This window comes from Martes martes (assembly GCF_963455335.1).
Source record: "Martes martes genome assembly, chromosome: 10".
Taxonomy (NCBI): Eukaryota; Metazoa; Chordata; class Mammalia; order Carnivora; family Mustelidae; genus Martes; species Martes martes.
The window spans coordinates 62,752,068-62,774,512 of NC_137898.1; the positions used below are offsets into that span (position 1 = coordinate 62,752,068).

A 22,445-nucleotide genomic window follows, 5' to 3' on the forward strand; every position below is an offset into this window, starting at 1 on the left:
ATAATAACAACAACCCAGTAGAACTGAAGGAGCAATAGTTGGTGGTTAATACTCACCTCCTGTCCTGTGGCCACATCCATTGCAGTGTACACAGTGCCTGAAGCACTGAACGACAGGTGAGAGAGAGAGAAAAAAAAAACATAGGGATTAAATGAAGTGACATCTGTCAAATACATCTCTATATACAATCTGGCAATGCAAGTGTTAATAATAATAGCAGCAAAAATAATCCTCCCCAACACCCCTTCCCCCTACTCTATTCTCAAATGTGAGAGACAGTATAAGGTAGAAAGAGAATACAGGCTCTAGTGGCCAAAAGACCTAAGTTTCATTCTGAAGCGTCTACCTAGTAACTGCTAGCTATATGACCTTGAGCAAGTTAATTTCTCTGAGCTTTACTTTCCTCATTGGTAAAGATAAGAGATAAGAGAATTTGAATCAATTAGTTCATAAAGCACTTAGCCAAGTGCCTAGAATTATAAAATAGGTCTTCAATATAGGCTAGTTTCCTGCTCTTACTTCTTCTCCTCTTCTCCATCATCCTTGATGGATGATTGATCCTCTTCTCTCATCATCCTCTCCTTTAACCCCCTTTGGCCTCAAACTCTTCATCTGTATATCTCGGTAAGATGAGATCTATAATTTTCAACCAGGGGTGAGGAGTGAGAAGAAAGTGGCCCAAGGGAAATTTTCAGAATGAAGTTGGAGGATGGCTTATATTTTAAGCAAGAAGGGGTATAGACTTCTGGGGTAACACTAATGATCTGTTTCTTAATGTAGGTACTGGTTACATGGGTGTGTTTGTTTTTTTAAAATTCATTGAGTTGTACACTTACATGTGTATTATTCAATTATAATTCATATTAAAAAAACTATAACAACTAAAAGACTAGAAAAATAATCTCATGGTGCCTTTCCAGCTTTTACATTATGAACTTTTAGAACAGTGTTTTCAATCATTTATCATAGAAAAGGATATGAGTTTTATTTTGCAGTTTATATTGTAAAATAGGTTTTCACTTTTTCAAACATGAAATATTAAATGTTTTTTCAAACGCATATGCTCCTAGAAAATATGATCTAATTCTTACCCCATCTCCAAGGTAAAAATAATCTCACTATACATACACATGCATATAATGTACATACATACACAAACATATACACACTCACACATACAAACAGAAAGAAAGAGAGTAGGAGGAAGGGAGGCAGAGAAATACTATGAATAATGCTAGGAAAGCAATCATGTCCATTCTACATTTCCGAGAACTTCACTTTGTGCCTATAATCATGAGCCCTGTATATTTGTAGATGAGTGATATATAACAATATTCTAACTATACAATCCATACATCAGATTTATTTTTTATGTATTAATAAAATGCATTCCAGGCAAGCCCTGAGATTATACTATCCAGGGAAGTCAGGTCAATTTAGGGAGAAAAGTCAATTCTAAGTATGCCTTGCAGCTAGGAATTATGGTCACCAGCTTCCACACCACCTTTAGTTGGAAGCTTACCTACATGCCAGGAAATTGTGATCCTAAGATATGGGCTATAAGAATTGGATTACTCGTATTGGCAGTTACCTTCCCATTGCCTTATCATTCTATCTTCAGCCATTTTCTGTCATAAAGCTGGTATCTATCATCCTACACCCATCCTCCCCATCCTACCAGAAGCATCATTCTTAAAGGGCAAATATGCCCAGGCCCCAGGGGACTGGACATTCTGGGACTATGTCTCCATGATTACAGAGGTCTAGAAGTCAGGCCCACTGGTTATTTCTACCTGAAAAGACATATGAATTCCAGGTCAAAAAAAAAAAAAAAAAACCTTCAGGTCTTAAAGGGAAAAAACAAGCAAAAAATATAATAGTACCAATCCATCATATTTGTGTAGCCTGTATTTCTTTTGACTTTTTTTAAGTAGGCTCCACGCCCAACATGGGCTTGAACTCATCTCCCTGAGATCAAGACTCGCATGCTCTACTGACTGAGACAGCCAGGCATCCCGGCATTTATATTTTAAAAACATGGAATAGGTGCTTAATAAATATTTCATTCCTCCCCTAGCACTAACAGAACTGTCAAGTAAGCAACAGAAAAAACATTTTGCAGATGTTGCCTATTTATGGGCCTCATACATCTGAATGAAAAAAAGGTCAGAAGTTCTGGAGGTGAAAGACTCTGAGTCCACAATCTCTCCCTTAAATTTATGGACAAAGAAACTGAAGCCCATAAATGGGACCTAACTTGCTCACATTTGTCTGTGTATCTTTCTGCTAAGATATTCTTAATATCTCAATGTAATAACTACAGGAAATGCCATCCCAGATTATTTTGAGGCAAGGAAAATAATTTCTCTTCAAGGTTAACTACCTTCTACCAGTTCAGACTCACAAAAGCATGTCTAGTAGGAAAAGGGCTGGACCAGGAAAAGATAAAATCCAGGGTGATTTCAAGGATTAAATTAAATAACAGATGCAAATAAGAGATGTAAGCTGAAGAATGCTGTACAGATATGTCATTATATAATGCAATATTTTATCTTATTTTCAAATGTTCTTACATGCACAAGAAAGAAAACTGAAACAAAACTTCAAAGACTTCATTAGCAACAATGCTTTCATGAAATCAACACTCTTGAGTTTTCTACAAATCAGATACTTTTTTTTCTAATTTCTTTTTAATTTTAGCTATTTGGGTAGGCCTGTTGAAATCTCATTATTTTGCTTTTTTATACCAAGGTATAAAGTAATCTGCACAAATCTTAAGTGTACAACTTGATGATTTTTCAATATCTAAAAACCCATGTGTTCACCACAAAGATCATCCCCAAAAGCTCCTTATGCTCCTTCCCAATGCACATGCCCTTCCCAGACACAACCATTATTCTGACTTCTATTAGCATAAATTAGTTCTGCCTGTTCTTGAACTTCATGTAAACAAAATCATACAGTTTCTGGTCTTTTATATCTGGCTTCTTTTGCTCAAAACAATGGTAAAACAATTTTAAGACTTATCATAGTATATTATAATTTTGTGTTCGACAGTCTCTTTCCATAAACATGGTCTTTGAAGACAGAGTCTGTGTCTGATTCATAGCTGTATTCATACTGTCTAGCACATAAACAGGAACTCAGGTAAGATCTGCTGAGTTCAGTACACTGAGGGCAGCATGCAAGATGCAGAGAAGAAATCAGAGAGCAGCCATGAATCCTGGCATCCACCTAGAAAAACAGGTCCCTTTACACTAGCAGAGGGGTCTGCAGTTCTGAGCCTCCCATTTCATATTAGTGCTGTTAAGTCTCAGTGCCAGGTAAACCAGGTTAATCTGAAAAAGCAGAGCTGTAATCTGGGAAGCAGGTTTTGTGCTATCAAAGTAAATGGTTTTTGCTTTCTCACTGAATGATTATTTTTAGCAACATGGTCAGCTAATGGCACATCTCTCAAACTAAGCATAATTCTGCCAAACCTGAAGTCAGCCTAACATAACACCTCCAGATGGGTCAGGGACGAGGTAGAGAAAGAACAAGGTTTATGAGAGGCAAAACAAAAGCAAAATCATATATACCAGCATACACAATTTTTAAGTCATTTCTCTAGGGAAAGAAAATGCCCCTACTAACCCTTGTCCAATCTTCTCAAACCGTGTATATTTCTTCTTAGGATCGCCCACACTCACTATGCTCCCTTTGAAAGAAACAGAGACCATGAATCATTTTTTTCCCAGATCAAGATACAAAACGGGCCCCATATTCCCCCAAACCCTGCAGCTGGAAGGATTAAAGAACTACCTCCAATGCCCAAAGCCATACTAAGCAGGTCCTTAGATTTTACCTGTAAGTTCCAACCAAAAGTTTCATCTCCTTACTGTTTTTATTCACAGTATTCGTTCATTTTTAAATTCATTCATTCAATAAACACTTACTCATTTAATATGCTCACTTACTATGTACCAAACCCTATGTTGAATACCAAGAATAAAGGGATAGATAAGGCACAGTTAAAACAGTCCTTCCTCTCAAGAAGCTCAGTCTCATGTAAGCATAAAGTTCCATGAAAATACAATTGTTGCAATACAGAAAGAGGCATAAAATACAGACTGGAAAGGCTTCAGAAAGTAAGTGATATCTGGACTGATTTTTATAGGATAAGCAGGAGTTAGCCAGGGAGAGAAAGTTGGGAGAGGTTACAGCACACAGTAATTCAAGTGCAAAGACAGAAAAGTGTGAGAGAGGTTGGGTTTCAAAACTTGTACTCCAGAGATGGTGAAACTGAGTCCCACAGAAGGGAAGATACTTCCCCCAAGGTCACACAGCAAACTGGTGTCAGAGCTAAGATTAGGAGTTTGGTTTTTGGTCTCCCAGTCCAGTGTGCTCTCCCTAACACCAATTACTAAGATTTGATATTTTCACATATATTATTTCATCTGCTTTACAAATAAGAGAGGTATTAACATCCCTATTTAAAAGATGAGCTAAAGGAGGCCCAGAAGACAATAGGAAATTGCCTAAGACCCAAGTCAGTGGCAGGGCTAGGGCTTCAACCCAAGTGCCCTTAACTCTCAGGCCAGTCTGCTTTTCACAATTCGAAGTTCTAAGTATGACAAATCTGGTTCAGAGAAAAACACTATATATAGGAGTAAACAGATGGTTAGGTAAGTAGCTTTTCTTACTTTATCATTTCATAAGGGCTCTGGGCAAGGGCAACTTTAAAAGAGTGAAATTTTTTAAAAAATCAAACAAGAATCATCAGGAAGAAATTGAGAGCTGCTAAGCTAAAGAACCAGAAACCTAGGCTTTAGAGAGCAGTGCTAGTTTGTGCAGTTGGCCAAAACAGTCACATCAAATCCCCTTTAGAAGTAAGTAGGTACAAAGGATAAATGAAAGGTCTCATAAATGATTTTTCCAAGCCCAAAGGTCAACCTTGTCCCTCTTTCTAATATGAATTGTCTTGTAGTTTACTGAGACACAGAAACAAGCTACTCTAATATACCCCATTTCTGGCTACTAAAGAAAACAAAATGGAAGTTTCCACCTGAGAGCAAGAGGCAGCATGCTCTAATTACAGGAGCACAAGCTGGGCTCTGACCCCAGCTCTGTTACCTTCTGGCTGTGTGACCTTGGACAGAGTATTTAGCATCCCTGAGCATCAAATACCTTAACTGTAAAAAATGAAGATTATAATGTCTGCCCTCCCAGGGTTAATCTGAGCAATAAAGGGACCAAAAAAGTGAAGAAAATACCTTGCTTGTCATTTGGTACACAGTATAGGCTTGCAAAATGTTAGTTTCCCTTCCCTCTTTTCCCACAACCAGGATGGCAGACCAGTCTTTTCCTAAGCCAATGGTAAGCACCAATAATCACAGCAATCTTTCCTACCAGGTATGGGCAAGGCCTCAGTCTTTCTCAACACAACATTCCAGACTATTTACTACATAAAAGCTATTTTTTATAAAAAAATAAAATATATATTTTTATATCAAAATAAAATTTTATTTTATTTTTAAGGTTGAGAGATGCCTAGCCCTTGAAGTGAGCTATCCACTCTCTCCTCAATTCCCATCCTATGTGATATCCAATTGCGGCTGCTGAGACAGAGGAGGTGGGTGCAGGAGTAAGGTGAGAAGTACACTTTATGTGGCTAAGATATCAAGCATAGCCAGGCAGTCACACAGACCAAGCATAGGATTGGGATCCGTTTAGCAATATTTTTCCATCTTTGTGCTCATTCAGTCACATACAGAAGGAAAGTTTAGAAAAGTGCTTACGTAATTTCTCCAAGATCTCCTCATCAGACATTTTAGGCTTCTTCTTCTGCTTCTCAGTATTTCGGGTCAGAGCATCTGGTGGAGTGGTATTATTCTCAGTAGGTGAAATGGGAGATGTAGCCACATCCCGAGTTGGAGTAACAGGAATTGGTTCTATCACAGACCGTGTATATACCTGCGTTGTTGGTATAAGAATTTGCCAAGGCCAGTTTTTGTTAGCACAGGGGACACTTGGGAACCACTTTTACATGTATGTGTTAGAAGATCCACAAAAGAACAAATCCCAATAAACTCATCCCTTTTCCTAGGACAAAATCTATGTTCTTCCTCCTCTGTGTCCAGGCCCATCCTCTGTGGGTGGAATGGCCTTCCTTGTTCTCACTACACACAACAGAAATTAGGAAATAACAATGTCTTTTTAGAAAGGAATGCTTAGGAAGATCAAATTTATTAATTCATTTGTCACTCACTATTTACCACCTTTCTAATACCTGCCAAGAGCTATGCTAAGCACTACCAATTCATTTATGTTTCCTCTATTTTTGAGAATTTCATGGTTTAGTGGGAACATTTTTTAAATGAACAAGCTTGCAAACTGAAAAACACCATATCAATATGAGGTATCTTGACAACTCTCCAATTTTGAAGCTCATTATTGTTCAGGTGATTTGTGACCTATAGAAAGGGTGATTCCATAGATACTGTTTGTAAGTTCTCATCCTAAAAGGTTATCTAAACCCCTTGAATTCGTCCACACCATCTCCCATAGCCAGTCAACCAACTTCTGCTTGAAAACCTCCCTGAATGTTCTACTCCAAAGGCAGCCTTTTTTTGTATTATCAAAGAGTTTAAGCCCCAGATCATTCTTTCATTATAAAGCTCTCATCATATAAAAAGTCCAAACAAAGAAACATTAATAGAGTATCATCTGATGACAGGTCAGTGCTCAGTGATACTAAATCAAGTAAAAGGCATGGGAACCAGATTGTGCAAAGTGAGGGCAGAGGGACTGTGGCTATTCTGAGATGCAAAAACCTCAGAGGAAGTTAAATAAAAATCATTGCCAATATCCGGCATCAAAATGCACTCCTGATGTCCAGCATATTAATAGCACTAATGTATTTATAAATTCCTTTGGGTCTTTCAGTATCATCAATGATGTTCTAAGAGGTAGAATGCTACACATTTAGCAGGGAAGAAAAGATCTGCAGCAGGCTAATTTGTTGCTTCCCAGGAGACTAGAATAATTTATGTTAGCCCTGCACTAAGTAACATTAATTCTGTGTATCTTCCTGTCTTTGGAGGACAGGCTAAGTAAACTAGGGCTGAGTTAGCATAAACACCAATTATCTAGGACACTTCAGGACTATCTGTAAACCAGTAACAAATAAATATACCATTTCTTGTCTTTAATCATACAGAAAGTACTTTTCAGTCAAGGTGGTTCTGTGATTTCACCAGCTCCAAAATCCAAGAACCCCTACCAGAGTATTAAACCTCTAGGCCTCAGCACCAACCCATCCCACCCCTGCAAGCTCTAATAAATCTGAAAGCTGTTCACATCCCCACAGACTCACAGATTTTGTGTGCTCTGGGCGTGGAGCAATCACTGGAGGTGGGGTAGCATCATCATCATCATCTTCGTCTTCTGAAACTGGTGGCACTGCAGGGGTCTCAGACACCGTCTTCACATTCTGGACAGCAGAAAAAAGCCACTTTCATCAGGTCCAGTTTGACATGACGCTTAAGCTACCAGGATCACCAATCCCCAGAAGAAATCTCATTCTGACACCCCTTCTCAAACCCACAGCAGCCTCCACACTCTCCACCTTTGTGTAGCCAGTCCCAGGAACTCAGTCAGCTTCCCTCTCTTCTTTTAGCCATTACTCTCCTCTCAGTCCCTTGGGAGTTCCTTCTCCTACCCAAAGCCTAGTTGTAGATTGGGAAGCCAGCTTACAGATTCTCTATTTGCCTTCCCTAGTCCAAATTCTAAAGACAAGCTCACAGTTCTTTTTCCATGAATTTCACTCTCCACGCTGAACAGGTAATAAAATACAAAACGTGGGAAAGGGATCAAAAGCCTGAATTTTTATGACGTTTATCATTATAATTCCTTATTTCTTTCTGATATGGTAAATGGGAGTCCAGACAGACTTTTGCCTCTCCTTTTCCTTTCCTTACTAAAACCTACTAGACACATTATCGCATCAGGTACCCTTGCCTCAACCTGAAGATACAGAGTATCAGGAGCCCCTTGCCTCAAGAGCACTGTGAGCTCCTCCCCAGACTGGATGCTATCCATTTCACTAATCTTTTGCCCTATCCAAGAATGAACCTTACCAGCACTGCTAATTGAATCTGCTATAATCTCAGCAACTTGATTTTTCCATGCAAACTATAACAAACCTGGGCCAAGAGCAGCAGGTTTTAGGGCAGGTCCAGGCAAAAAATACCATACCATTTCTGTTTATTCAAGAGAGAGAGTAGCTCCAAAACATGAGTTTTCTGATAGAGATTAAATGATGACAGCATAGGACCAGAGAGGCAATAGGGATCTTTTAATATATATTGGCCTAACTCAACTGTTTGAGATATTTTCAGAGCACCCATTCTGTACTCAGTAAAATAGCATGATGGATACTGTTGACACAGAGGTACAAAGATGGAAAAGACGGTCCATGTCCTAAAGCAGCTCATAGTCTGGTATGGGAGACAGGGAGAGGGTGAACCCCCCTCCTGCCTGCCATTTGGGGCCTCTGGAAAGAGGAACGCCAGGGGTTGGAATGACAGGAGCTAAATGAAGGAACTTACCTAGTGGAATACTAGACAAGAACTCCTATGTGGAAGACTGGTATTTACCACATTTGACACACTAAGAAAAGGAAAACTGGCAATCTCATCGATCCTAACAGGACCACTGGTGCAGGGCATAACTTAAAAATTGACAGCCCAGCTGTATGTAAGCAGCTAGTTTTGGTGACCACAGTGAAAGAATTTATCCTCTTGGTCTCAAGTTTCATCATTTGAGGAATGTGGAGGGAAAGGAGTGATATAATTTGAGGGGTGACCTTAAGTCACTTCCAGTTCTAAAATCCAATAGAGATCTTTCCCTAAGTACATATTTTGGTATTTTTCTGCTCTAATTTCTTTTCTCCCCACTATTCTACCCAACAAAATTTAAGTAGAAACCCAAAATGGGAACAAAGTTACTCAGCAGCCTCTTCATCAGGTGGCCCCAATGTATACTATAAACACAGTTTAACAGGTGTGTTTGCTTCCTAAAACTCTGCAGAAAAGGGGATCTCATCACTTTCCCTTGCAATACCTTTTATTTCCACAGGTAATGGCTTTGAGTGGTAATGTTAACAATACTAGAATCAAGAGATACAGGATTTTATCCCAGATTTTTACTTCTTCTCCCTGTGTCCTTAGGCAAAGCTGTGCCACCCTAAGTCACAAGTTTCTTATCTATAAGATAGGGATAATGACACTTCAAAGGGCCATTGGAGGATGAAATGAAGTGATGTGGGCATAAAAACACTTTGTAAATAAGTGCTAAGGAGCTAGAAAGATGCAAGGAATCAATTAAGTTATCATTATGTCTAATAACCACAAACCTCTTTTTAAAACGCCAATGACTTCAACTCATGTATTCATTCACTGTGTACCAGGCTCTATTCTAGGTTCTGAGGCTATGAAAGGACAAAATAGATACAGTCCCTGGTCCTGTGCTTGCATTGTAGAAGAAAATATAGTTGAAATAAATTACCAAAGTGCCAGGCAGTAATAAGATTTACACATGAGAGTAGTAATTGGTTAGGTGTGGGGAAGTATTACTTTAAACAGAGTAGTCATGGAAAAGGGCTCTCTAATGAGAAGTCAAATAAGCAGTGGCCTGAATGAATTGAGACAGCAAGCCATGGACTCTCTGGGAGAAGAATATTCATGGCAGGTGGAAGAAGTACAAAGATCCGGAGATGCAAACATGCGTGGTATGTCCCAATACTTCTGCGAGGCCTATTTATGTTGCTAAGAAACACTCACGATATAAAAACTGCTGAACTCCAGATAAAAGCAGTAAGAACCTCTGATGTTCTGGCTCAGAGCTGCTTCCATCCATCCCACCCCAGCTCTGTTAGAGTGGGGGTTTTTCCAGGATGAGGCAGGCTATAATGACATCACCCAAGCGGACTCACTTTCATCTGGAGCAGTGGACAATGCCCAGGTCTAGTGGTGCTGTTAATGGACGTGACTTCCCAGAGGGGTTAGCAAAAGAGGCCAACTGCTCAGATCTGCTAGCCTGAGATTGTAGTCCTGCATAGGGCAAACAAATTTCTAGCTGGGGCTGCTCAAAGGCATAGCAGACACAAGAGAGGCCTCACACTAGCCTTACAAGCTTAGCTGTGAGCATATAATTAAAAATTCAAAAGAGCCAAGCAGAAAGTAAAAGCTGAAACAGACCTCAAAGAGATCTCAATAATTAAGAGAACAAGAATAAATATTAGCCAAATTATTGGGGCCCCTGGGTGGCTCAATGGGTTAAAGCCTCTGCCTTCCGCTCAGGTCATGATCCCAGGATCCTGGGATCGAGCCCCGCATCGGGCTCTCTGCTCAGCAGGGAGCCTGCTTCCACCTCTCTCTCTCTCTCTCTGCCCACCTCTCTGCCTACTTGTGATCTCTTCCTGTCAAATAAATAAATAAAATCTTTTAAAAAAGATTAAAAATTAACCAAGTTATAGAAAACTTGAATAATACTATCAATCAATTCAATCTAACTGACATATACAGGACATTCTACCCAAGATCTGCAGAAGACACATTCTTTTTTTTTTTTTTTAAAGATTTTATTTATTTATTTGACAGAGAGAGATAGATCACAAGTAGGCAGAGAGGCAGGCAGAGGGAGAGGAGGAAGCAGGCTTCCCGCTGAGCAGAGAGCCCAATGTGGGGCTCGATCCCAGGACCCTGGGATCATGACCTGAGCCGAAAGCAGAGGATTTAACCCACTGAGCCACCCAGGCGCCCCGAAGACACATTCTTTTTAACCACATATAGGTCATTCTTCAGGACAGACCATATGCAAGGCCACAAAACACATCACTAAATTTAAAAGGATTAAAAACACATAATATGTATTCTTTGACACCATGGAATTAAATTAGAGATCAACAACAGGAAAGACATTTCTCCAAAGAGATAAACAAATGGCCAATAAACACATGAAAAGATGCTCAACATCATTACCCACTGAGAAATGTAAATCAAAACCCAGTGAGATACCATTTCACGCCCATTAAGATGGCTATAATAAAAAACCAGAATAACAGATGTGGGGGAAGATATAGAGAAATTGGAACCCTCCAAACTGCTTGTAGGAGTGTAAAATGGTGCAGCCACTGTGGAAAACAGCCTGGCAGTTCCTCAAAAGGTTAAATGCAGAGTTATCATATGACTTAGCAATCCCACTCCTGGGTATATACCCAAGAGAAGTGAAAATATACAGCCACACAAAATTCATACATGAATGAGCATTACTGATAGCCAAAAAGTAGAAACAACCCAAATGCCCATCAACTGATGAATGGATTAAAAACGTAGTATATCAGGGGTGCCTGGGTGACTCAGATGGTTAAGCATCTGACTTCGGCTCAGGTCATGACCCTGGGGTCCTGGGACTGAGCCCCATGCTAGGCTCTCTGCTTAGCAGGGAGTCTGCTTCTCCCTCTCCCTCTAACTACACCCACCCCACTCATGTTCTTGCTTTCTCTCTCTCTCTCTCAAATGAATAAATTAAAACTCTTTTTAAAAAACGTAGTATATCAATACAATAGAACATTATTAGGACATAAAAAGGAATGAAGTACTGATACATGTTACAACATGGATGAACCCTGTAAACCTTATGCTAAGCAAAAAACTAGACACATGTTGCATGAACAAAAAACCAGGACAGAGGGGCATATGCAACCAAGTGTTTATAGCAGCACTGTCCACAATAGCCAAACTATGGAAAGAACCTAGATGTCCATCAACAGATGAATGGATAAAAAGATGTGGTGTATATATACAACGGAATACTATGCAGCCATCAAAGAAATGAAATCTTGCCATTTGCAACAAGGTGGATGGAACTAGAGGGTATTATGCTGAGCGAAATAAGTCAATCAGAGAAAGACAACTATCATATGATCTCTCTGATATGAGGAATTTGAGAGGCAGGGCAGGGATGTTGTGGGGGGTAGAGAAGGGAAAAATGAAACAAGATGGGATTGGGAGGGAGATAAACCATAAGAGACTCTCAATCTCACAAAACAAACTGAGGGTGTCTGGGGGGTAGGGGGTCGGGATAGGGTGGCTGGGTTATGGACATTGGGGAGGGTATGTGCTATGGTGAGTGCTGTGAAATGTCTAAGCCTCATGATTTACAGACCTGTACCCCTGGGACAAATAATACATTATATGTTAATTTAAAAAATCAGGACAAAAATCAAGGCAAGAGAAATAGAGAAAATATAATTAAAATGGGGAAGTCTGTCCAGGAGGTCCAAAATCTAAACAGGAGAGTTCCAGAAAGAAGAAACAAAGAAACCAGAAGAGATCATCAAAGAATTAAGTCAAGCAAATTTCCTAGAACTGAAGGCATGAATTTCCAAGGTTTAAAGAGTCCACAAAGCCCCTTGCAAAATAAATAGATGAATATAAGGATATAAATATGAAATTTCAAACCAATGTTGACAAAGAAGATGCCACAAGCTTTTCAAGGGAAAAAAAAAAAAAATAGGCCAGACACGAAGAAGCAGGAATAAAATGACTTCAGACTTCATTCAATAGCCAATGCTGGATGCTATGTGACAAAAGTGCAATATTTTCCAAATATTGATGGAAAATTATTCTCAATCTAGAACTCCAGACTCAGCCAAAGTATCAATCAAATCTGGGGGCAGAATAGGCATGCTCCATTTCAAGACTTGGAAGGCACTAAAATATTTACTTCCCATTTACTTTCTCAAAGCAACTGGAAGATGAGCTCTACTAAACTGCAAAAGTAAACCAAAAATGAAGAAGGAACAACACAAAGAAAACAGCAAAGGGATTTCCAGGACAATGGTTACAAGAGATCCCAGAAAAACAACTACTAATTACAAAGATTCTAATCCTATTTGACGTTTTCATCTAATACTTGGGTAAAAATAATTTTTTTTGGTAAAAATTTTTAAGGAAATATTCTTAATCATCATCAACTGAGCTAACAGATAATTACTGCTATTATCTGTTAGCCTGTCAGATTATCTGTGGGTGGTTAAACTATATCTTCATGTCTTTATTTTGACCTCATGCATACTTTTTTTTTTTTAAGATTTTATTTATTTATTTATTTATTCATTTACATATTATCTCTGCTTAGCAGACAGCCCAATGTGGGCTCGATCCCAGGACCCTGAAACCATGACCTGAGCTGAAGGCAGAGGCTTAGCCCACTGAGCCACCCAGGCGCCCCTGACCTCATGCATTCTTAAATGCTAGTTTGATTAGGTACAGAATTCTTGGTTCTAAGTAATTTTTTTCATACCTCTGAAGATACTGCTCCTCTGCCCCCTATTGCTAATGAGGAACATCAGGTGTATATTCTCTTTGAAATGTCTGAAGCTCTTTCTCTTTATCCTTGGGTCTCTGCAGTTACATGATCTGATAACTGGTTTGCCCTTTCATCTGAAGGGTTGTGCTTTTCTTTAACTGAGGGAGTTTCTTCTATTATTCCTTTGATTATTTTTTCCATGTTAGTGCCCCAGTTCTCTAATTCTTCTTGAATCTCCGTAAGTAAATCCCTGGTGTCCCTGATTCCCCCAATTTTCCACTGTTTTTATATTTTGTGTCGTGTTATTCATTCTTACATGCATTTTTTAATCCTTCTGAATTTATTCCCTTAATCACATTTTTCATTTTTAAGAACTCTTTTTTATCCTCTGGTCTAATAGCAGTATGTTTTTTTGGCTGCAACATCTATAAAGTCTCTGTATAATATGTTATATAATATATGTAATTATATATATAACATGTTCATATTATATATATTTTTTAAATTCTTTGAATTATCTATTTCCTCTGGGTCCAATTTTACTTTCTTTATCTGATCCTTCTCTTTAATGCTTTCCTTCCTTCCAGTATCTAGAGATCCTGGGCTATCCATTCATACTTCTAAGTGAAGAACTAGGTTGATTAGTGCATGTAAGCAGCATGGGTTTCTTCCGCAGTTGTGTCTGTTTCTCCACTGTCTCCTGAATGGGAGGTCTGATGTAATCTACATGTGAGTTAGAGAGTCTGCATGTGGTTGTTGGCAGGCATCACTTTAGAGTATGTTGGCATAGAAGAACATGTAGGGTTGAGATTCCTCTCCTTCCAATTATCCAAAATATGAAAAATTTACTCTTGGGATGGAGAATTTAATGTATTTTCTTCCACTGCAGACCTATTCTTCCTTTTCCCCTTCTTCATACCTGTTGCAGAGATCTGTAGTTAACTCAGGTTCTGCTCTGCTTCTCTCTCAAGCACCTATACCTACAGCACAAGTTCTCTTCAAGTAGGCAGTTTCTTTTCTTTAGAAAATTATCTGGCTTGGGGCGCCTGGGAGGCTCAGTTGTTAAACGTCTGCCTTCAGCTCAGGTCATGACCCCAGAGAGTCCTGGGATCCAGCATCAGGCTCCCTGCTTGGCAGGAAGCCTGCTTCTCCCTCTCTCCCTCCCCTTGCTTGTGTTCTCTCTCTCACTGTGTCTCTCTGTGTCAAATAAATAAATAAATTCTTAAAAAAAAAAAAAAAAAGAAAGAAAGAAAGAAATTACCTGGCTTAAGCTTAGAGTCAAAATTCTGCTACCTTTCGCTCTCTGTAAGATGAAGACTGCCCTTGCTGTTTCAAATGCAGAATTTTAAATAATTTACCCTTGAAGATGATCCAGGACTCCTTCCTGCTTCTTCTTGTATTGTATACTCTTATCAGCTACTCTTGTCTTCCCAGGAGTTTTCTCTTCCACATACTTTAAGTTATGGCTTCTTCTATTTTCATCAATCTGATCTTTGCTTTCTATCCTCTGTGAATTTCTGACAATGGCTTATTTATGTTCTATTTTTATTTTGGAGCACTGCTTTGTTTTTTTTTTTTAATAGATCTTTTCTGAAATTAAGAAATTTGGCATAGCAAGAGAGACAGATATATGAATTCATTCTAATACCATGAGCCAATTTCCAGAGGAATCTTTCTAAAATGTGAGTTTAGACTAAAATGTGTGAATCTGTTTCTCCACTGTCCCCTCTCCTTCTCCTAAGCTGTAGCAATCTCCTATATAGAAGATCTCCTTAGCTCCAGCACACAGTTCTAGGTCTTTGGCTTGAAAGGATAGATCCTTAACTTGGCTTTTGTTCATGCTACCTCACACCAGAAAGAATTTCCCTTTTATCTGCCTGGTATCATTACCTGTGTTTACCTGACAAGGTATTATGAATCCCTGTTTACATGTTCTGATTCCTCACTAAATTGTGAAATCAAGAGCAAAGACCTTACCAGTCCTTGACTCCCCAATACCCAAAGAACCTATCACATAACAGCTGTTTGTTTTATAAATGAAAATTCAGGAATTAAAATGCTATAGAATCTGAGAGCCAGACCTCAAACCAATAAGCCACAAGTAACAGAATTTTCGTGCTAGAAGGAATCTTAAAGATCATGGTTTTTAAATGAACAAATCATTAGGCCCAACAACTCTGAAAACTTCCCTGCACTACCAGGCAGAATAAATCAGTTTATCAAATGTGATCCCCATCACACATTACTCATACCTATCTTGCAGCCCTCATCCCTCTCATGTGCTGTTAAATTTTCCCTCAAGGACTAAGATAGTGCATACTCATTTTTGTGTCACCAACACCTGGACACAAAGAAGGTGCTAACTAAATATTTATAGTATGAATGAATAAATGAATGCTCAGGAAAATGGAATTTTGTACTGGTTTCTCCTACTAATTTATTCAAGGGTAGAGAGCAAGTCACTTAATCTCTGAATCTCAATTTCTTAACCTGTGTTATAGGAATAACAATCCCATCCAATTATTTCACAAATCAAGTGGAATGATCTGTATGAAACCAATATGGAAAATAATGATACGCTATCACAATGCAAACCATAATCCCTCAGGTAAAACTAGTAAGGAAATATAGAATACTGAACCACAGGGAAAAAATGTTAAGAATTGGGGGATAAAATGTCCTTGACAACCTGAGTGGTTTTAATTGTAGATACTAAACAAGGTTTTTACCAAGCAGGTGTTATTCTCTCTGCCATATGGCATGAGCCCCAGGGCTCCTCCTCCTCATGAAAGGACAACATAGCTATGGCTTTACTGTAGTCTCCTTTATAAGACCTCTCTGACATCATTCTCAGTCCTCTGCCACAGTGAAAAGTATCCTGGACTGGGACTCACCCTAGTTCTAATCTGGTTCTACACCACCACTAATTATGAGTCTTCAAGCAAGTCTGTTTTCCACCTGTGAAATGGGGATGGGTAATGCCTTCTTCACAAGGTATCTGTGAAGACTAACCATACCAACCATAAATAGTTATTAGCATGGTGCCTGGCACACATTGGCCCCTCAATAAATGATAGTTGTCACTCTTGTAAAAGCATAAACACATCTGAACCACAAAGCACAGCTCAGCTTTGTTTAGACCCCTTCTTCAATAATTTACTGTTCAATAATAGGGAGAAACTCCCAAATATCTTAACACTTACAAATTCTTTCCCTTTCTTTAATTACATCTCTTCCATTTGATGAAAGAATGAACCAGGGGAAAGCAATGCAGACTGGAATCAGATACCTGTTGCCGTTAAACCTTCCCAATTTCAGTGTTAGCTTCTATAAAACAAGGATAATAACCCACCTAATTAAACTCCGGGGAGGATTAAAAGACATAGTGAATAAGAAAGGAACCAGTATGTTACAAAGGTCCTGGACATGTGAACATTTTTATGATTGATAGGAATGTAAATGACTCAAAGTAAACCAGTCCCTAATGCTAGAAGCATGGATTAAAGTATTTTGATGGTGACTCAGTATTGTGTTAGAATTTACCATTCCCCTGCTTAAAATTCTTTAATAGCTTCTCATTACCTTCAAGATAAAGATAAAACTTCTACATGATCTGACCTGCCACCATTCCTCCTCATCACCAGCCTCTCGTCCATTCACACTTCACATTCCAATCATAACAAGTCACTTGCAGTTCCCTATAAAAGCATACCTTGTGAACCTCCTTGTCTTTGACATGCTATTTATTTTCCCTTTGTCTGGAATATCCTGATGTCTCCTTAATTCTTGCCCTAGATAATGAACTCCTCAACTCAGACTCTACCATCAAGAAGTTTTCTCTTACACATCCAACCTTTTATTCAGTAAGTGGTTACTTGCCAGATGCCATGGATACAGCAATAACAAGCCAGACATAGCCCCTGGCTTCATGAGGTTTTAGCATGCTGTACTGTAACTGCTTGTGCCTTCATGCTGCTCATAAGACTGGGAGATTCTTAGGTGTTAGGACAATGTCTGATTCATTTCCATATTGTCATTTCTCCATACAGGACCTGGCATATAGTGGGGGTTCTATAAATATTTAATAAATCAATATGACAAAACCACCTTTATACAAGTGAAAGCATCAGGTGTGAGGAATTACAGTATTCTCTTATACATATCAGAGCCTACTATTTATAAGACCCTTTCAAACAACAGCCCACTTTATCCGCTCTGAAAAATGGAATTTGTAAGTTGAGAGAGGCAGAAACCTTTGTGGTCATCTAGGCTTTTTTTTTTTCTTTTTTTTTTTAAATTCCAGTTTAGGTAACATGCAGTGTTCTATTAGCTCTAGGTGTACAATATAGTGATGGAGCAACTCCATGCATCACACAGTGCTATCATAACAAGTGCCCTTCTTAATCTCCATTACCTACTTCATCCATCCCTGAGCCACCTCCCCTCTGGTAAACATCTATTTGTTCTCTATAGTTAAAAGTCTTGGTTTCTCTCTTTTTTTTCCTTTGTTCATTTGGTTTTTTTCTTAAATTCCACATGTAAGTGAAATCATATGGTATTCGTCTTTGTAGGACTTATTTCACTTAGTATGATACTCTCTAGCACCACCCATGTTGTGGCAAGTGGCAAGATTTTATTCTTTTTTTGGCTGAATAATATTCCATTATATATAAAAATATATAAATAGATAGATAGATAGATAGATACACACACAGAGATACACACACACCCACACACAAACACACACCATTTCTCCTTTATCTATTCACCTATCAATGGACACTTGGGCAGCCTCCATAACTTAGCTATTGTAAATAATGCTGCTATAAACACAGGGGTACATACATCCTTCTGAATTCCTGTTCTGGTATTCTTTGGGTAAATACCCAGTAGTAGAATTACAGGATCGCAGAGTAGTTCTATTTTTAAAGTTTTGAGGATGAGGTCACCTAGCTTTACTTTCCAGCCAATTCATCAGTGATTCCTATAATACACCTTCAAGGGACAGGGCTTCACTATACAGTGTCAGAGAACAGAATGGATGACCTTAAATGAACGGAATCTGCTCCCTCCAAAAACTAGTCCTAATCCGGTTTTGTAGACCCTACCAACAAAAAAGAAGGAATTCTCTTCTAAATTCAGGTATTTGAAGACATGTCCAGGTAAAGGAAAGTGTATCATCTTCATTTTATTGATGAAAAAACTGAAGTTCAGAAAGGCAAATTGGCTTTCCTAAGGTTTCAAACTACAAATGAAAAATTGAGTCTAGATATCAGTTCTGGCTAAGATTTCTGGAACACTAAAAAATAAAATCTAGAAGAGATACCTACTGTTTATTCAGTCCAATTCCTTTATTGTATAGATAAGAACTATGAGGGCTGGCAAGTGGGGGACAGGAAGTGACCAAGATGAGTGTCTCCCAGTCCAGGCTCTGCATCTACCACATTATCTTGATCCCTAACCACCAGGCCTGCCCATATCAGAATAAAGAAAATAAAAACTTACCAATGTGTTAGAAGAATTATAATCCTCAGCTGATTTATCTGCAAAAGGAAAAAGACAAGGGACCCAGTCAGTAAATAATCACAATTAATCCATTCTTGAGAGCTAAGGAAGACTATCCAATCAAGCACTTGCCAGACTCGGAGAATAATAATAATAATATTATGGTACTATGGGCCTGACACCATACTAAAGCACATTATACACATTACTTCCTTTAATCCTCACTACAGCTCTGAGTACAATTATTATGCCTACTTTTATAGATTTGGAAACTGAGATTCAGAGAAGTTAAGTAATTTGCCCAGGGTACACACAGGTTAAACAGGAGTCAACATTTGTATCCTGGTCTAATTCTAAATACTATGATAGAACTATATCCACATCACCAACTCTAACATCATCAGGTCTCAAAGGTCAAGGAAATTTCCTGCACTCTAGAAAGAGAAAGAATTCATGTCCTGAGCTACCCATTACAAATCATGACCAGCTTATGGCTTCAGCTTTTAAAAAGGATTTTTCTACATCCATGTCTATTTCCTACAGGGAAAGAAAAATTAAAGTTTAGAAAAAGAGAAGCATTAATCATGTCAAGTCTAACTTAAGGCAGGGTCTTACTTCTAAGAATAGATTCAAGCTTCCTCAATGAGGCAATTATCACATTTCATTGATTTTGAAATGTAAATGTTTTACACTAACATCTCTGAAAGAGAGATGTGCCCTACAATCAAAGGCATTTCACGGTTTAATTGGCAACTTTTTCTTCTTTAGTGGTATATAAAATAATGGTGCGGCTTACAATTAATGATATTTTATATTTAATAAAACATGAAACACAGACTCAATGGAGATCTTAGCAAGAAATTAAGTTTAAAAGCCAAATATCATGTTTGGTTTTATACTTTAATTCTTACAGACCTAAGAAGAAACTGACTTAGCCAGTTCAACACCAATGGAATTAAGGAGGAGAAATATTCTACCAAATCCAACATATTCCTCACCAAGAACCAAGTCCAGAGAATGTCCAAGATCCCAATTCCATCATATAAGAAAGTGTCAGGTACAGCTTCTTTGATCCTACGACAAATCATGAACCCACAAGCTGTGACAATATATTCTTCAAAAAACCCTGGGAATAGCCAGGTGTACCCTGGAGAAATTAATTCAGGATATACTTTAAACATAATTCCCTAACATATCAGTTGATTCACCCTGAGTAAGTCACTCAGTTTCTCTAAGCCTAATTAATTTCTCCAAGTCTGTGAAATGGGGATAATAGTCCTTGCCATACCAACCCCTCAAGGCCGTCATGAGGATCAATGAAATTAATTTATGTGCAAGCATACAAACTGAGGTAGTATTCTCAGAATCAACAGGATGAGAAGAAGGGAAATAGGAAGAGGAGAGAGATGGCATTAAAAATAAACTGTGCCAGGGGTGCTTGGGTGGCTCAGTTGGTTAAGCAATCTGCCTTCAGTTCAGGTCATGATACCAGGGTCCTGGGCAAGAGCCCCACATCAGAAGACTCCCTGCCATGGCAGGGCGGGGGGGTGGGGGGGGGTGGGGGGGGTAGTCTGCTTCTTGCTATCCCTCTGCCTCCCTCTCCCTCTGCCTGCAGCTCCTCCTGCTTGTGACACACTTTCTCTGTCCAATAACATCTTTTTAAAAAATAAATTAAATAAAAATAAAATGTTGCTAAATATACAATTTTGCCCAGAACTGGCCCTGGACTTCAACCTCTAAAAAACAAAAATTCTGTACTTGCGTATGCGCGTGCACACACACACACACACACACACATGTGAACAAATTTATACACATGGAAGGAGTTGTATGAACACATATCTGTACATTCTAGACATATACAGTGTTATTCATATGTGCATGCACAGGTGATCATATATACACATTTATCTTAATGTGTGTATCTATACACAGGTTAATTCACAAATACTTAAATGGACTTTAATTCCAAAGATATGAAAACCCACAGAGCTATGCTTCCATACACATATCTGGTCCTTGTACACAGCTACACACACGTACACATAAACAGAGATTCTTCCAAAGACTTCGCTGCTGAGGCTTTCAAAGTCGGCTTCTAATCTGACGTTCATGACAAATGCCTTAAAACACAAGCTCTAACATCCTGACTAGAAAACTCTCCCACCCAGCACCCCTCAACCCCAATTCCTCCTTGGAATGACTCAGTCCCTCAATGGGAAAAGTGAGACAGAGCCAGCGGGGCCAGACGTGAGGAAGGAAATACTGCTGGGAACATGCATGACCCTCTCCTGGGTACCATCATGGCAGCATGAGCTAAGCTGCAGTTTGTCCTCCTCACCATCTGTGCCCTTTGATACAGGCCAGATACTTGCTGGGGAAAGCATCCTTCAAAATTAGCTCGTTCATCCTGGTTCTCACTTTCTCCAACAATACTGCTCTTTGAAAGAGACAGCATGAACACTGGAAATAACACCAGACTTGGAGTTAAGAGATCAGTTCTGCCACCAATTTAGCCACATTAGAAAGGACTTTTTTGGCCTTAATGTCTGCAAAACAAGGGGGAACTGGGAGCAGTATATACTGAGGATACGTCTTGCTCTAACATTCTAAGATGACATTATAAAAGGCAAGTTTCTAGAAACGTAGACCTTCTGGTTACTTATCTTGGAAAAGAAAAATCTCTCTGCTATGGAAAGCGGTGTTCCAAATAGAATTACTAGAGGCAAGTAGCAAACTCAAAAGATGCTAGTCTTAGAATTAGAAGACCTGGATTCTAATCCAAATTCTGTCATTAAAAGCACTCTGAAAAACACAGTCGATTACAGAGAGGCTACATCTAAAGTACATTTATTATTAGTGGCCTGTTTTACATTTGACCGATAACAATTAATTCCTTGAGGAAGAAATTGGGCTTACCTACTTAAAAAATACACGTCACATGTGTTATTAAATGACTTAATGATATTAAATTTAATAATGTTAATGACAGCTACACCTCCATGGTGCTGTTTTACAACCTAAAAAGAAATTTCATATCAACGAGCTCATTTATTCTTCACTACAATCTCTTGAGACAAGAATTATTATTCCCATTTTGAAGCTAAATATGTATGTGTCATGTTACTTTTTAAAAATGTGCAGTCTCAGAGCAAAGACCCATCACTTTGGCTCTCAAATTCCAAAATCCCACCTTAGAGTACCATCCCCACTCTTTCCAATACTTTCTTCCCTTACCCCACACCGAAAGGCATGTGGAACTTTTCCACCCAGATGAAAACCCTTTTTTTTTCCTAGACTACTCTGGATTCAAGCCCCATACCTGTAAAGCTCATGTACTTCTGGCTGTTGGAAGTCTTCTTTGAGTTATAAAATTCCAATACATCCAGAACAGCCTGCGGGTTTTTCTTCTGCTCTGACTTGGTGATATTTGATGTCTGAAGGAGGCGAGCCCATTGCTCTGGCATCCCCTACAAGAGAGACATACAACATTATCAGGAAGGCATAGTCAAAGGAGCACCTGAAGGAGAAACTCTGATACCTGCTGGCAGTTAAAGACAGGTTTAGCCATTCTTTCTATACCCTTA

The 22,445-nt window shown here is 38.8% G+C and overlaps 1 protein-coding gene across 3 annotated transcripts in view; it reads right to left on the reverse strand.

The window, feature by feature from the left end:
* Positions 1-22,445, reverse strand: part of PAK1 (p21 (RAC1) activated kinase 1) — a 148,481-nt gene that overhangs the window by 24,119 nt on the left and 101,917 nt on the right. For all 3 annotated transcript variants that reach the window (XM_080814910.1, XM_080814911.1, XM_080814909.1), the window contains exons 4-9: positions 22,181-22,328; positions 18,859-18,896; positions 7,355-7,471; positions 5,778-5,952; positions 3,634-3,697; positions 57-105 (exon numbers count right to left, since the gene is read on the reverse strand). In XM_080814910.1, coding sequence (XP_080671036.1) covers positions 57-105; positions 3,634-3,697; positions 5,778-5,952; positions 7,355-7,471; positions 18,859-18,896; positions 22,181-22,328 — 591 coding nt within the window. The remainder of the gene's footprint in view (positions 1-56; positions 106-3,633; positions 3,698-5,777; positions 5,953-7,354; positions 7,472-18,858; positions 18,897-22,180; positions 22,329-22,445) is intronic.